The following is a 15,482-nucleotide window of genomic DNA, read 5'->3' as shown; positions in this document are numbered from 1 at the left end:
CAGTGGGTGAGGGGAGGAAAGAAGCCTTTAAGAGTTTAGTAATATAAGACCCATTTATTACTGAGGTCCCCTTTGTTGTTAGTAGGCTTTGTTACTTCCAAATAGCTGCATGAGAAAGGACAGTATGGAAAGCCTATTTAAAGTCTGTGTACACCGTCAGGGAACGTCCCGAGGCCAGGCGGAAGGCCCGAGTTAGGGCTACTAATTCAGCCTGTTGATTGGTAGTGTGGAGGAGAGGCAGGGGGTGAGAGTCCACAACACCAGAGATTGACACAACAGCATATCACGCTACCTGTGTGCCTTCCCAAAGGAAGGAGCTACCATCTGTGAACCAGGTGAACTGGGAGCCCTTTCACTAATGTGGTCTGAGTGAGGTAGCAGGTCCTCCAGAGTCTCCACACAGGAGTGTGCTGGTGTAGTCTCTGTACCTGGAATGGGTAATAGGGTAGAGGGATTTAATGGAGGACAGGAGTAGAAGGTTAGCATGAGGTCCTCTACCAGCGACACCTGAAGAGAGATAACATGGGAGGAAGACATTGTTTGGAACCCCTTTTGGGTTAGTAACTCAGACTGGTGATGGTAGGAGACAATAGTAAGGTTTGCACCAAAGGTTAGTTTTTTCCACTCCTGTCTCAGGACAGAAGAGGCGGCCAGAATGCAAAGGCAAGGAGCCCAGCCCCTCGTGGTGGGGTCTAGGCGGTCAACAAATAAGCCAATGAAGGTCTGATCTGTTGACCTAAAAATCCCAATGCAAAACCCTGGTTTTCAATTACATACAGAAAGAACAGGCGTGAAAGATCTGGCAGCCTGAGAGCAGGGGCCTGTAATAAGGCCCTTGGAGTCTCCTGAAGGAAGGAATAAGAGAGGAGGGGGATAAAAGGGGTTCTTCTGGTGGCCCTTTAGCTGCTTCATATAAGGGGCTTGTTAGAAGGGAGTAGTTAGGAATCCAAGACCTGAGATAGCCGGCTAGACCTAAAGGAGAGAAGCTCCCACTTAGTGGAGGGGTAGGGTAGTTGGTAATCAGGTGTTTCCTGGGGATAGTGATGGCCTTGTGTGTGGGAGTAAGTTGAACATCCAGATAAGTCACAGGCTGTTGAACGACCTGTATCTTATTGGGTGAGAGTGAAGGGTGCCATGTGCTCCCTCTCTGGGGAAAAAATGGCTCCTCTAATAAGGCTTGTAATCATCTTTCTCCTGTGCCTGCCTCTGCGTGGCCCCCTGGCATGGATGTGATGCTGGATCCTTTCACTCAGCACCACATAAGCAGAAAAAACCAGAAGTGGTGCTGTGGCTCAAGTGCTAGAGTGCTAGCCTTGAGCTGAAGAGCTGAGGGACAGCAACCAGGCCAAGAGTTCAAACCCTACAACTGACCAAAAAAAAAAAAAAATTCACAGACTTTCCTGCCTAGGCTGGCTTCAAACCACAATCCTCAGATCTCTACCTCCTGAATAGCTGGGATTACAGGCGTGAACTACCAGTTCCCAGCCTTACTATTTCTGATACAATTGGTTTTGTGTTTTTGAAAGTATGTAAAGGTATGTTTTGTTTTGTTTTGTTTTTGTCAGTCGTGGGGCCTGAACTCTGGGCCTGGGCGCTGTCCCTCAGCTCTTCAGCTCAAGGCGAGCGCTCTACCACTTGAGCTACAGCGCCACTTCTGTTTTTCTGGTGGTTTAATGGAGATAGGAGTCTCACGGTCTCTCCTGCCTGGCTGGCTTTGAACCGCGATCCTCAGATCTCAGCCTCCTGAGTAGCTAGGATTACAGGCATGAGCCACCAGCACCCGGCTATGCCATTTCTTCTGAATGGTGGATGAGCACACCCGACTGCAGAGTGACCAGTTACAAGCAGACCGTGTGTTTTTGCCTGCAGGACTGCAGGTGTCAGTGCTTTGGAAGCCTGGGGTCCAATTCCCAGCTTTGTCGTTCGGCATCCAAATGACCTTGGGCAAGTCACACCCTTGTCTTTATTTTGTTTTTGTTTTGCTTTCCAGAGGACAATGAGTCTGAATCCTCTTAGGTACAAGCGAGTACAAATTCTCAACACAAAGTAGTTTCAACCAAAAGGAGTGCTTGTGGCATGAACAGCCTCCTGAATTGAGGCATGCGGTTATGTCCCTGCTTCACGCAGGGATGGATCCAGGGATTAAAAGATCTTTATTCAGCTCTGCTTTCTTCTGTTTCATTCTCTGTCAGAGCTTTCTCTCTATAGTGGAAAGATGGTCTCTAGAAGTCCCATCCTTATAGGCTACTAGTTCATCAAACCTAGCAGAACCTTTCATTGTACCAGGGATAGAGTTTCATTGGTCTAGCTTGGCTCATGTGCCAATCCTGAGCCAAGCATAGAAGTTAGAAGTCAAGCCTGAGCCAATGGGCTTCTATAACTGACCAGGTTAGGGCATATGACAGCACTTGGCTGGGCAGTATCAGGGACAGCTAAACCACACTGAACTAAAGTTTTTTTTGTTTTTTGTTTTTTGTTTTTTTTGGGTCCGGTCATGAGGCCTGAACTCTGGGCCTGGGCACTGTCCCTCAACTCTTCAGCTCAAGGCTAGTGCTCTACCACTTGAGCCACAGCACCACTTCCGGCTTTTTTGCTTATGTGGTGCTGAGGAATCGAACCCAGGGCCTCAGGCATGCAAGGCAAGCGCTCTACCACTGAGCCACCTTCCCAGCCCCTGAACTAAAGATTTTTGAGGATATGATCCCCACCGAAAATAAAAAAGCACCCCAATACAAGAAATGATTCCAGACAGTAAAAATCATAACCTTCACCAAGGAGGGTCAAATGGGAAAAGGTATATGAAGCCACTTTGAAAAATGCTTCCTCATTGGGGCTGAGAAGGTGGCTCAGTGGTAGAGCGCTTGCCTTGCATGCATGAGGCCCTGGGTTTGATTCCTCAGCGCCACATAAGCAGAAGAAGCTGGATGTAGTACTGTGGCTCAAGTGGTAGAGCTCTAGCCTTGAGCTGAAGAGCTGAGGGACAGCACCCAGGCCCAGAGTTCAGGCCCCATGACCAGGCCCCCCCAAAAAAAGAAAAAGAAAAATGCTTCCTCAGACTTTTGGCATTATGATTAGTTAATAGAAAGGAACACATGAACACATGGCCTCAAAAGTGTTGGAATAACACACCGTTTTAAAAATAGCCAGCAAGCAGTTCAATTTTGTACTCTCCTCTCCCTCCCCTGCAAATTACAGGTGTTTGTCTTTGGGGACAGAAAAGGAGAAGGGGATGTAAGGAGGAGTAAGTAACCTTAAGCATTCCAGAACAAAGCAGATGTGTGTGTGTGTGTGTGTGTTGTGTTTGTGTGTGTGTGGTATGTGTGAGTGTTTGTGTGTGTGTGTGAGAGTGTGAGAGTTTCACACACTGTGGGGCCAACTGTGGGGCCAGGTGGAAGAAAGAGAGAGGACTTGAAGTTGAACTGATCCATCTATAGCAATAGGTTCGGATGAGCACCATTGGCTCATGCCTTTAATCCTAGCTACTCAGAAGGCTGAGAGCTGAGGATCACCGTTGGAAGCCAGCCTGAGCAGGAAAGTCTGTGACTCTTTTATCTCCAATTAATCACTAAAAAGCCAGAAGTGTAGCTGTGGCTCAAGTGGTAGAGTGCTAACCTTGAGGACAAAAACTCAGGGACACCACCCAGGCCTCAGGACAGGTGCGCCCCCCCCCCAAAAAAAAAAAAGTAAAAATGGTAAACTGAGCAAGCCATGGTAAATTGGGGATCATCCTATTAGGACTGCAGACTGCCTAGATAATCATGAAATAGGGAGTTGGCTTCTGTACATGTGCTTGATTCTACGCCATATTTTTATTTTCCTTTTAGACAGGTAATCAACTTGTAACTCAGGCTGAATTTGAACTCTCAATCCTCCAACTGCGTCTCCCAAATGCTGGAGTTACAAGCATTAGATACTGTGGCAGGCATAGGCCAGGATTTCCTTTCCTTTCTTTCCTTTCCTTTCCTTTCCTTTCCTTTCCTTCCTCTCTCTCTCCTCTCTCTCTCCTCTTCCTCCCCCCCTCTCCTCTCTCTCTCCCCTCTCTCTCCTCTCTCTGTATCTCTCTGTCTCTGTCTCTTTCTCTCTCATCCTGGGGCTTGCACTCAGGGCCTGGACACTGTCCCTGAGCCTCTCTCTGCTCAACAGGCCAGGATTTCTTTTCTTTTCTTTTCTTTTCTTTCCTTCCTTCCTCTCTCTCTCTCCTCTCTCTCCCCTCTCTCTCCTCTCTCTCTCCTCTCTCTCTCCTCTCTCTGTATCTCTCTGTCTCTGTCTCTCTCTCTCTTTCTCTCTCACCAGTCCTGGGGCTTGCACTCAGGGCCTGGACACTGTCCCTGAGCCTCTCTCTGCTCCACAGGCCGGGATTTCTGGGGTCATTCTAATGGTCCTTTTCTTCTCCTGCCTCTTAAGAATGTCAAATGCTCCCCCTGCTGGACAACACCTCGGGCTTGAGCTGAGCCCCAGGACCTGTTGTGTCAGACTTTTGCTCCAAGATCTGGGTAGAGTGAAATGTTTGATGTCCCTTTAAGAGGCGGTAACTGAGGCGGTAACTAGCTTCCCGTTGTCAAGGAGGCAGCAGACTTCTGGCTGCCAGGCTAAAGACATGTCTTCTAAAGTCCACTTCCCAGGTAAGGGAGTACTTTGAGCTAAAGTACTAAGGGCTACTTGAGTTAGAAAGGTCATGGGAGTAGCTTCTTTCTCAAGGGAATTGGGGGGGGGGCGATAGACTAGAATTGGGGTACCCTTCCCCTTTCTTAGCCTTTCCTCTCTCTATAACCCCCAAAGTCAAGGACCAACAGCCCCCAAGCCAGGAGCTTACACCTCTCCCAGAGGCCAATGCAGAAGCCATCAACTTCCTCAGTTCCCTCAGTGAGTCGGGGCTAGTGGGGGGGAGTGGGTGCAGGTCTGGGAGGAAGGAAGGGACAAGGACTGATGGTCAGGGAGAGGAGGCTGGGTCAGCAGGGAGACAGAGTGGAGTGGGGGGCTAGCACTGGGGTTCAGAGAACCAGGACTGGAGCAAGGCTTCTCTGCCCCTCTGCCCCTCCCACCTGTGCCCCCTCCCCTCCCAGGTATGGAAGAGCTACAAATGCTGTTTTTCTCCGAGACTCTGGCTATCATTTCGGACACCGGGGAGCCCCAGGGAGAGCTGACCATACAGGTGGAGAGAGGGAAGTACAAAGACGAACTGGGCATCATGTCTCACTGTGTGTTCGTGCATGCCTTTAGCAGAGGCTTCTTGGATAAAACACTCAGCGGAAACTCGCTCCTGGGTACAGTTCCTGCCACCCAGTCCCCAGTCCCCATCCCTATCCTCTTCCCTGACTTGCCCTGGGACCAGAGTGTAGCACAGGGAAGGGGGACAGGGAGATCTTTCTCACTCACAGACAAAAACAAGAACATAGCCCGGCGCTGGTGGTTCATGCCTGAAATCCTCTACTCAGGAGGCTGAGATCTGAGAATCACGGTTCATAAGCCAGCCCAGGCAGGAAAGTCTGTGAGACATTTATCTCCCATAAACCACTAGAAAACCAGAAGTGGTGCTGTGGCTCAAGTGGTAGAGTGCTAGCCTTGAGCTGAAGAGCATAGGGACAGCGCCCAGGCCCAGAGTTCAAGCCCCATGACTGATGGGAAAAAAAAAAAAAAAAAAAAAAAGGAACAAGAAGGTAGTTTTTCCTGAGGCTACATCACATCTAGCTTCCAGCCCGGCCATCCCTGCCCTGACATTTGTGTCAGCTCAGGCCTCCTGCAACCTCAGCCTTTGCCTCCCTGAATCCCAGGCTATGTCTCCAGGACATTGGAGCTCATGGAACAACACAGTCAAGAGTTCATCAAGGTACCTCCTAGGGGCCTGGGAGCCTCACCCCTTAACCTGGGTGAGGGAACAGAGACCCTGCAAGGAAGGGTGGGGCCCTCTGAGTAGAATATCACCCATAACCCCAACTGCACACATCTGACCCATGTGGGGTGCTGTGGTGAGCTATCCACAGTGGACAGGTGTGCACCCCATAGGGCCCTCTGCCTAGGAGCCCGTGACTCCCCAGGGTCATGCAGGCTGGCCTTTCCCTTTGGCCCGTTACCCCTCCTCCTTCAACTCCTTTGTGACCCTCACCTCAAGCCGCAACCACTTCTCTAACTTCAGATTTGGGACTCTGACCTGTTTACCCATTGAGAATGGCTCGTGCCCTACAACCTTCCCCCACAGGCCACTGACAAAAGTTTGGGGCTGTTTTGGTTTGATTTCTAGTGTCTGTACTGTGGCTTGAACCAAGGGCTTCACATCTCGCTTGGCTTTTTTTTTTTTCTTTTTTTCTTTTTTTTTTTTTTGGTCAGCCGTGGGGCTTGAACTCTGGGCCTGGGCACTGTCCTTCAGCTCTTCAGCTCAAGGCGAGCGCTCTACCACTTGAGCTACAGCGCCACTTCCGGTTTTCTGGTGGTTTATTGGAGATAGGAGTCTCACGGTCTCTCCTGCCCGGGCTGGCTTTGAACCGCAATCCTCAGATCTCAGCCTCCTGAGTAGCTAGGATTACAGGCGTGAGCCACCAGCGCCAGGCTTCCCTTGGCTTTTTCACTCAAGGCTGGTGCTCTACCACTTGACTTTTTGCTATTTCATTAGAGTGTCATGGACTTTTCTGCCCGGGTTGGCTTCAAACCACAATCCTCAGATCTCAGCTTCCTGAGTAGCTAGAATGATAGGTGTGAGCCACCAGTCCTGGCTACATTCCCAAGTGTTTTTGTTTGTTGCCAGTTCTGGGGCTTGAACTCAGGGCCTGGGCACTGCTCCTGAGCTGCTTTTACACAAGGCTGGCACTCAACTACTTGAGCTATAATGCCACTTCCAGCTTATTCTGTGTATGTGGTGTTGAGAAATCGAACCCAGGGTTTCATGCATGCTAGACAGGCACTCTACCACTAAGCCAAACCTGTATTCTGAGAAAACAAGCTTTTTTCCATTGGCTATTGTTTTGTTTGTTTTTAATCAAAACCTTCACCCTTCATAGTTTTTTTTTTCTTCCAGTTTTAAAGAAGAATTGACAGGTAAACTCTAGGGGCACAGGGGCTGAATGGTGTCCCTTCTTGTCCCCTGCATATTCTGGTCCTTAGTTCCTCATTTTGCCCATGGAACGGAAGATGAGTTTACTGAAACAGGATGACCAGATTGTCATAAGGAGAAGTATCAAGGAGGGCGAGGTAAGGATATAGGCTAGGGAACCGCCATCCACATCCACCTCAGAACTCTGGGCAGAGACCAACAAGTTCCTGTGGAGCCAGGAGCCTAGATCCAGGAGTCCCAGAGGCCCTTGGGCCCCATAGCCCCCTTGCCCACCCTCCTGGCCCTTTCCTAGTTCCAGGACCCTGACTCAGATCTGTTTGGGCAGGAAGTGAAGACTGGCACAAGTTCTTTCCCTTGGAAAGCAATGAAGGGCTTCATCTCTGAGGCTGCCAACATGGTGCTGCTGAGGGTGATGGCCTGGCGGCATATGGTGCCCAACAATGCCCGTTTCCTGGCCTTGGACAGTGAGGGCAAACTCTGCTACTGTACCTATGTAAGAGTCACTCTGCGGGGCGGGGGGTGGGGGGAGGAGGGGTCTTGGCTTAGGGTAAACTAAAGTGGACCTGAATGGTGCAGAGTTGAAAGAGAAGATTGCTGTGGACTGAAAGGGGAAGTGGGGATGAGGAAGAATCAGGATGGGGTCACAGAGACACCCTAGGGTAGGAGAAAGCAAGAGGTGAAGGTATCAGAGAGATTAAGTATGGGGAAGGTAAATTGGTGGGAAAGATCACAAGATAAGGAACAGTCAAGGAAAACCATGCTTTTGGCACAATGTCAGCCTGTTGAAAATCTGATGGAGAGCTGCTTGTATCAACCCTGGCTCAGGGCCTGGAACACTGCTAGGCAGGTGCTCTACCACGGAGGGTCCTCCCCTCCCCCCCCACCCCCGCCAGTCCCTGAATATTGTTTTATTGTTAGTTCTGAAAAGTGTTTCTTTTTGTCTTTTGTTTCTGCTACATTTTTATAACATTCCAAGGACTTCCTGCATGATGCATGTGTTTTTAACGCTGTGCCCTTCAACGTTCAATATTTGAAGTGAAACACATAAGAATAATTTGTGGGTTTTTGTTGTTGGTGGTGGTGGTGGTCATGGGCTTGAACTCTGGGCCTGGGCACTGTCCCTCAGCTCTTCAGCTCAAGGGTAGAGCTCTACCACTTGAGCCACAGCGCCACTTCTAGTTTTTTGGTGGTTTATTGGAGATAAGTCTCATGGAGGGCTGGGAAGGTGCTCAGTGGTAGAGTGCTTGCCTTGAATGCATGAGGCCCTGGGTTTGATTCCTCAGCACCACATAAGCAGAAAAAGCCGGAAGTGGCACTGTGGCTCAAGTGGTAGAGTGCTCGCCTTGAGCTGAAGAGCTGAAAAGCTGAAGAGCTGAGGGACAGTGCCCAGGCCCAGAGTTCAGGCAGGCCCCATGACAAAAAAAAAAAAAAAGGTCTCACAAAGTTTCCTGCCCGGGCTGGTTTTGAACCGTGATTCTCAGATCTCAGCCTCCTTAGTAGCTAGGATTACAGGTGTGAGCCACAGGTGCTGGGTATATTTGTGTTTATTGGAGCAAACTTGTAGATTACATTCCAGTCTTAAGCATCACAAATACAATAAACAGCCAGCTTTTATTTTCTTTTAGATACTTGTTGAGTGTTAGCTCTGCATGGTGGCCTCCCAGTTTTTGAACTCCAGCACTTCAGCTTGTTGGGCTGGCTTGGTACCGCTTGAACTATGCTTCCAGCATGGCTTTTTGCTGACTTTTGAAAATAGTCTTTTTTTTTCTTTTGTAGTGTGTGTGTGTGTGTGTGTGTGTGTGTGTGTGTGTGTGTGTGTGTGTGTGTGTGTGTGTGTGTGTGTGTGTGTGTGTGTGTGTGTATGTGTGCTGGTAGTAGGGCTAGAACTCAAGGCCTCGTGTTCTTAGTTTTTTCACTCAAGGCTGGTACTCTACCATTTGAGCTACACCTCCATTTCTGGTTTTTTTGCTGGTTAATTGGAAGTAATAGTCTCACCTTTGTCTGCCTCAGGTGGCTTAGAACTGTGATCCTCAGATCTCAGCCTCCAGAGTAGCTATGATTACAGACATGAGTCACTGTCAGGTACTCAGCAGGGTTGAAATTTTAATTGTTAACAGGATAATCTCCCAGCAGTGGCCCAGGCCTGTGTGTGAGAGAGAGAGACCACTACAAATCTAAATCTACTCTCACCCCTCCTACCCTCATCTCCTGCAGCTGGTTCCGACAGTGAACCTCCTCCCTCTCCCCCGGCTGCCTCTCTGCGCTTATCCTCTGAGCTGCACTGGAACCTGCCAACCAGAACACTTGGGGAAAGTTAACTTACTTTGATGGAAAGATGATAACTTCCTCAGTGTATTTATTTCATCTTCCTGAACACATGATCTAACTAGCTCTGTCCACACACACCCTAAAAAAGAAAAATATCTGGGGATGTGGCTCAAGGGGTAAAGCATTTTTCTCTTGAAACATTTGGTAATAGGAATGGCTTTGGGGGGGTTGGCAGTGGGGAGCTGGAGCTAACTCCTCTGAGGGGGGAAGCTCAAATTTAACTTGGGGGAACAAATCTTATGGCACTGGAGGGACTGGAGAGCCCAAGATTACTCATGGTAGGTAAGGAATGAAGGTGGGAAGAGGCGTGGGCCAGGGTGAGATGGAGGAACCCCTGGTCGAGACACCTCATCACCTTCTCTCCATTTGGGCCACGGCAGGAAGCCCTGGGCGTCCAGACCTTCCAGGTGGGCCGCCAGCAGGCTGAAGTGTTCATCGTGGAGCAGACAGTACACTCGACAGAGGGCATCCCCATGGCCTGCCAGTTCTACCTGCTCCCCGACGGGTGAGCCCCTGGTGGTGGTGGGCATCATATGTAAAAATGGGTGCTCCATGTGGGAGGGGCATGGAGTGGGATGGGGCAAGAGCTGGCACTGGAACATGAATGTCACCTCTTTTTATACTCACATCATTTGGCAACTAGAAACATTTGTTGTTGGGTTTTTTGTTTTGTTTTGTTTTTTGGGGGTTTATTTTTCTCCTCCTCCTCTTTCTCTTCCTCGTCCTCCTCTTCGTCCTTCTCCTTTTTTTGTCCGTCATGGGGCTTGATCTCTGGGTCTGGGCACTGCCCCTCAGCTCTTCAGCTCAAGGCTAGCGCTCTACCACTTGAGGCACAGCACCACTTCTGGCTTTTCTGTTTATGTAGTGCTGAGGAATGGAACCCAGGGCCTCATGCATGTGAGGCAAGCACTCTACCACTGAGCCACCTTCCCAGCCTTTCTTTTTTGTAGGTCATAGGGCTGGAACTCAGGGTCTGAGAACTGTCCCTGTGCTCTTTTGCTCCAGTCTTGCTCTCTACCGCTTTGAGCCATGGCACCATTTCCAGGTTTCTGGTAGTTAGAGATAAGAGTCTCATGGACGTTCTTGCTTGGGCTGGCTTTGAACTGCAATCCTCACATTTCAGTCTCCTGACTAGCTAGGATTATAGGCATGAGCCTCCAGCTCTGGGTTTCCGTTTTCTTGTGTTTTTGTTGTTGTTTGTTTGTTTTAAGCAAAGTTCTTCCTACATGGCCTAGAGTATCTTCAAACTCATGATCCTCCTGCTTCTGTCTTCCCCATTACAGGCATTTGGGGGTTTTGGTCTAGTGGGTTTGGTTTGGTTTAAAGCAGACACCTGATACTTGCTAAGCTGTGTGCCATCATCTGAAACCCAACCCAGGATCTCCAAAGACAGAGGCTGAAGTTCACAGGGGTTTCCTGCATGACTATTTAAAGGGGGCACCGTGGTATCTTGGCTCAGCTGCCATAACAAAACAATTCAGGCTGGGTAGCTTAAACGAAACATGTGTTCCCTTGCTATTGTGGCAGCTGGAACTCTAAGCAAGGTCCAGGTGCCAGTGCGGTTGGTGTGTGGTGAGGCCTGTCTCACTGGTTTGTAGATGGCCTCTCCTGGCTGTGTCCTTCCTTCTGAGTCTTTGACCTCTCTTTGGTCTCTTGCTGTTCTTCTTTTTTTTTTTTTGGCTAGTCCTGCCTGGGGCTTGAACTCAGAGCCTGGCCACTGTCCCTGAGCTTCTTTTGCTCAAGGCTAGCACTCTACCACTTGAGTACAGCACCACTTCCGGCTTTTTCTGTTTATGAGGTACTGAGGAATCGAACCCATGCACACTAGGCAAGCACTCTACCACTCAGCCACATTCCCAGCCCATTTTGCTGTTTTTTTGTTTTGTTTTGTGGGTTGTGGGCACTGTCCCTCGGCTCTTCAGCTCAAGGCTAGTGCTCTACCACTTGAGCCACAGCATCCCTACTGGTTTTCTGGTAGTTTATTGGAGAGCAGAGTCTCATGGACTTTCACCGGGCTTGCTGTTCTAATAAGGATGCCAACTCTATCTGCTCAGGACTCCACTCTATGACCTTAAGTAATCCCCTAGAGGCCCTACCTCCAAAAATGGCCTCCCGCCGGAGGTTTGTGGCCCAGTTGGCGGCGCTGGTTCCACTCAGCGCCCGGCAGGCGGTAGCCAGGGCAGGGGTCCTCTCACTCTCCTCCCTTCTGTGTCGCAGGCATCTGGCTAAGAGAGTCCAGGTGGGCTCCCCGGGGTGTTGCATCATCTCCAAGATGCCCGTCTTGCGGGAGAAGGGTGAGCAGGGCCCAGGCCTGCGGACAGCTGGCCGGGAAGGGAAGGGAAGGGAGATGAGGCCGGGGCCGGGGCAACCCCAGGAAGGTTCTGGGCCCTGGTGAACAGCCTGGTTCCCCACACCCCCCTCCAGATGAGGATGAGCCGCAGCCGCAGCAGTTTGAGAAGAAGCCCCTGGTGTGGGAGGAGGACCTGGAGCTCTTCTCCAGGTTCCTGGAGCGGAAGGTGAGGGCGGCCGCGGGCGGCCTGGGGGCGTCCTCGGAGGGGGTCGGGGGTCGGGGGGCGCCCGCGATCCCGGGCCGGGGCTCAGGGCCACCCCCAGCCCCGGCCCCTCCCGCCCCGCCCAGGAGGAGCTCCGGCTCAGCCACACCAGGTATCTGCGCCAGCACCCCGAGGCCGAAGCGCTCATCTCGGATTTCCTGCTCTTCCTGCTGCTGCGCCAACCCCAAGACGTGGTCACCTTCGCCGCCCAGCACTTCGGCCCCTTCGCCATGCACCGCCCGCCGTCCCCCAGCCTGCGCTCCTCCCACCGGCCCAGCCCTTTCCGATCGCTGGACGACTTGTGGGACTCCAGGCCCGCTAGGCAGAGAGCTGGGACCTAGGGCTGGGCCGTCTGGGAGATGGGCCCGGCCCGAGGCACTGGGCTCGCAAACCCCTTGCGGCTTCTGTGTGAATAAACGCCCCCCCCCCCCACCTCTGCTGTGCCTGAAGGGACTGCCCCAGGCCAGGGCCTAAGGCCCAAAATAGATGAAAAGATAATATTGACCATGTTTATACAACGAGTTTCTGCCTTTTTTTTTCTGTCAGTCCTGGGGCTTGAACTCTGGGCCTAGGTGCTGTCCCTGAGCTCTTCAGATCAAGGCCAGTGCTCTACCACTTGCACCACAGAGCCACATCCAGTTTTCTGGTGGTTTATTGGAGGTAAGAGTCTCACAAACTTTCCTGCCCAGGCTGGCTTTGGACTGTGAGCCTCAGATCTCAACCTCCTGAGTACCTAGGATTACATGCGTGAGCCACTGGCAACCAGCTTCAGCCTTTCGTTGTTGTTGTTGGTCGTGGGGCCTGAACTCTGGGCCTGGGTGCTGTCCCTCAGCTCTTCAGCTCAAGGCTAGTGCTCTACCACTTGAGCCATAGCGCCACTTCTGGCTTTTTAAATTTTGCTTATGTGGTGCTGAAGAATGGAACCCAGGGCCTCATGCATGCAAGGCAAGCGCTCTACCACTGAGCCACCTTCCCAGCCCTCCCTGAGACTCATCTCCAATAAAACTACTCAGAAAAACCAGAAGTGCTACTGTGGCTCAAGTGGTAGAGCAATAGCTCAGGGACAGTGCCCAAGCAAGCCTGGAGTTCAAGCCCCGGGACAGCAGAGAAGGGGTGGGGAAGGGAAAGGTGGAGGGAGAGGGAGAGGGAGAAGAAGAGAGGGGAGAGGGGAGAGATGGAGAGGAAGAGGGAGAGAGGGGGGAGAGGGAGAGGGAGATCCAAGTGGACATTGGACTAAGTTACTAGGTTAGCCCGAAGCAGGCAGGGCTCTCAGAATCATAACAGAACTCAGCACCAATGGCTGTAATCCTAGCTATGCAGGAGGCTGAGATCTGAGGATCCCAGTTCAAAGCCAGCCCTGGCAGGAAAGTCAAGAAGAAAGCAAGAAAGCAAGAAGGGACGGAAGGAGAAGGAAAGAAGGAAGGAAGGAAGGAAGGAAGGAAGGAAGGAAGGGAGGAAGGAAGGAAGGAAAGAAGGAAAGAAGAAGGAAGGAGGTAGAGCTGTGTCTCAAGTAGTTGAGCTCCAGTCTTGAGTAGAAAAAGCTAAGGGACAGTGCCCATGCCTTCAGTTCAAGCTGTATCAGCACACACATACATAACTATAATGGATTCCGAGAAGTGTACTTCCTTTACCCCCAGAAAAGAATGACGGAGGGGCTGGGAAGGTGGCTCAGTGGTAGAGTGCTTGCCTTGCATGCCTGAGGCCCTGGGTTCGATTCCTCAGCACCACATAAGCAAAAAGAAAACAGCCAGAAGTGGTGCTGTGGCTCAAGTGGTAGAGTGCTAGCCTTGAGCTGAAGAGCAAGAGCTAAGGGACAGCGCCCAGGCCCAGAGTCCAGGCCCCACGACCGGACCCAAAAAAAAAAAAAAAAAGAATGACGGAGGGGGAGGAAGGGCTCCGAGCACTCCTGGCCTTGCTAAGCGCCCCATGTTCCTGCTCCCACATCTGCCGGGTGCTGGCTGTGGCTTGGTGAATACAAGGCAAGCTCTCCTGAGGTGGGGAAGCTGGAGGGTGGGGGAAGGGGGGAGGTGAGGCGGAGACGCAGGGGTGTGGTACAGGCGCCACCCCTGTCTGTGCTCTCAGACCTGTGGCTGTGCAATGCAGTCTGGGACTTTGATGAGGTTTCTTGTCCAGACAGAGGGGAATAAATAGTAATAAGGACTCGGGGCAGGGGGGGAGGGGGTGGCTTAGGAGACAATCTGCCTAGCATGTCAGATGCCCCTAGATTTGATTCCAAGCACTGCAAAGAAAAAAGAAAAAAAAAAAAAAAAAGAAGCATAACCTTAATGGCTCACATTGGTAATCCTAGCTAATCAAGCATAAGTGTGTGAGACTCCATCTCTAATTATTAATCAGCAAAAGCTGGGCTGGACATATGGCTCAAGTGGTAGAGCTCCAGCTGAGCAAGGATAGGCTGAGTGGTCCTGAGTTCAAATCCCTGTACAAGAAAAAAAAGAAGGAAGAGACGGGTGTTTATTTGGCTCCTGGGAAGTCCAAGATCGTAGTGTGGACACCTGGCAAGGGCTTCTTGCCACACCATAAATGACGGATGACACGATGAGCGGCAACAAGCTCAGGTTTGCCAGCGCAGGCCTCTCGTCCTCTTTTTCATAAAACGACAGATGTCATCCTGAAGACCCCACCCTCAGGTCCTGGTCCGATTCTAATCACCTCCCAAAGGCCCGCCTCCAATGCCGTGGCGGTTTACCTGGGGGATGAAGTTGCCAACACAGGCTGTTTGTGCTCTATTGGACAGAGGGGAAAATACCTAGCCCAGGCAGGAAAGTCCATGAGACTCATTTCCAGACAACCACCAAAAGCCAGAAGGGGAGTGCCAGAAGGACAGTGACTAGTTCAGTCCTCACTACTAGCACAAAAATAAAACAAAACAAAAGGATTGGACATATGGTTCAGATGATAGAAAACCTACCTCACCAATGGCAAAGCCCTGAGTTCAAACCTCAGAACCATGGGGTGGGGCTGGGGGTGGGGCACGGGAATGAATGAAGCTGGGAGTCCTGGTACATGTTTATAATTCCAGTGCCCAGAAAGCTGAGGCAGGAAGAGTTCAAGTGCAAGGCCAGCCTGGCTACTCTCTCTCAGAAAAATAAAGCTAGCAAAAAAAATAAAAAGAGTAGCTGGGCTGGGCACTGGTGACTCGCCTCACTTCTGTAATCCTAGCTACTCAAGAGGCTGAGATCTGAGGACGACAGTTCAAAGCCAGCTCGGGCAGGAACGTCTGTGAGACACCAGAAAACTGGAAGTTGACTCAAGTGGTAGAGTGCTTGCCTGAGCTTAGGCTCAGAGTTTAAGAACCATGACCAACAAAAGAGAGAGAGAGAGAGAGAGAGGAAAAAAGAGGCAGTAGAAGAGGAAAATCCCTTAGACTGGGTAATTTATAGTTAGAATTGACTCATCATAGTTCTTTTTTTTGGGGGGGGGGGTCCGGTTGTGGGACCTGAACTCTGGGCCTGGGCGCTGTCCCTCAGCTCTTCAGCTCAAGGCTAGTGCTCTACCACTTGAGCCACAGCGCCACTTCCAGCTTTTTTCTTTTTGCT

General features: G+C 50.9%; 1 protein-coding gene across 3 annotated transcripts; it reads left to right on the top strand.

Annotated features, from left to right (window-relative positions):
* Positions 1 to 4,543: 4,543 nt before the first annotated feature.
* Catip (ciliogenesis associated TTC17 interacting protein) lies at positions 4,544 to 12,435 on the top strand. Of its 3 annotated transcripts, none has more exons than XM_070017295.1 (10): positions 4,544 to 4,622; positions 4,780 to 4,863; positions 5,064 to 5,264; positions 5,772 to 5,827; positions 7,096 to 7,182; positions 7,371 to 7,538; positions 9,754 to 9,878; positions 11,591 to 11,667; positions 11,798 to 11,889; positions 12,115 to 12,435. In XM_070017295.1, exons 1-10 carry the CDS (start codon positions 4,598 to 4,600, stop codon positions 12,397 to 12,399), a joined length of 1,200 nt encoding a protein of 399 aa, XP_069873396.1. In that variant the 5' UTR covers positions 4,544 to 4,597; the 3' UTR covers positions 12,400 to 12,435. The 3 variants fall into 3 exon arrangements, with proteins under 3 accessions (XP_069873396.1, XP_069873402.1, XP_069873411.1); XM_070017301.1 differs by having other exon boundaries at positions 12,012 to 12,349; XM_070017310.1 differs by lacking the exon at positions 4,780 to 4,863 and having other exon boundaries at positions 4,564 to 4,622.
* Positions 12,436 to 15,482: the final 3,047 nt, after the last annotated feature.

Source organism: Dipodomys merriami, unplaced genomic scaffold, assembly GCF_024711535.1.
Source record: "Dipodomys merriami isolate MVZ:Mamm:240054 unplaced genomic scaffold, mDipMer1.0.p SCAF_1, whole genome shotgun sequence".
Classification (NCBI taxonomy): domain Eukaryota; kingdom Metazoa; phylum Chordata; class Mammalia; order Rodentia; family Heteromyidae; genus Dipodomys; species Dipodomys merriami.
The sequence above is the reverse complement of the archived record's forward strand: the minus strand, read 5'-3'. Positions and strand labels throughout refer to the sequence as shown.

Coding starts and splice junctions, on each gene's coding strand:
- Catip (XM_070017295.1), top strand. CDS start 4,598: ATGTCTTCTAAAGTCCACTTCCCAG. Junction 4,864..5,063: donor CAACTTCCTCAGTTCCCTCA/GTGAGTCGGGGC, acceptor CTCCCCTCCCAG/GTATGGAAGAGCTACAAATG. Junction 5,265..5,771: donor CAGCGGAAACTCGCTCCTGG/GTACAGTTCCTG, acceptor CCTGAATCCCAG/GCTATGTCTCCAGGACATTG.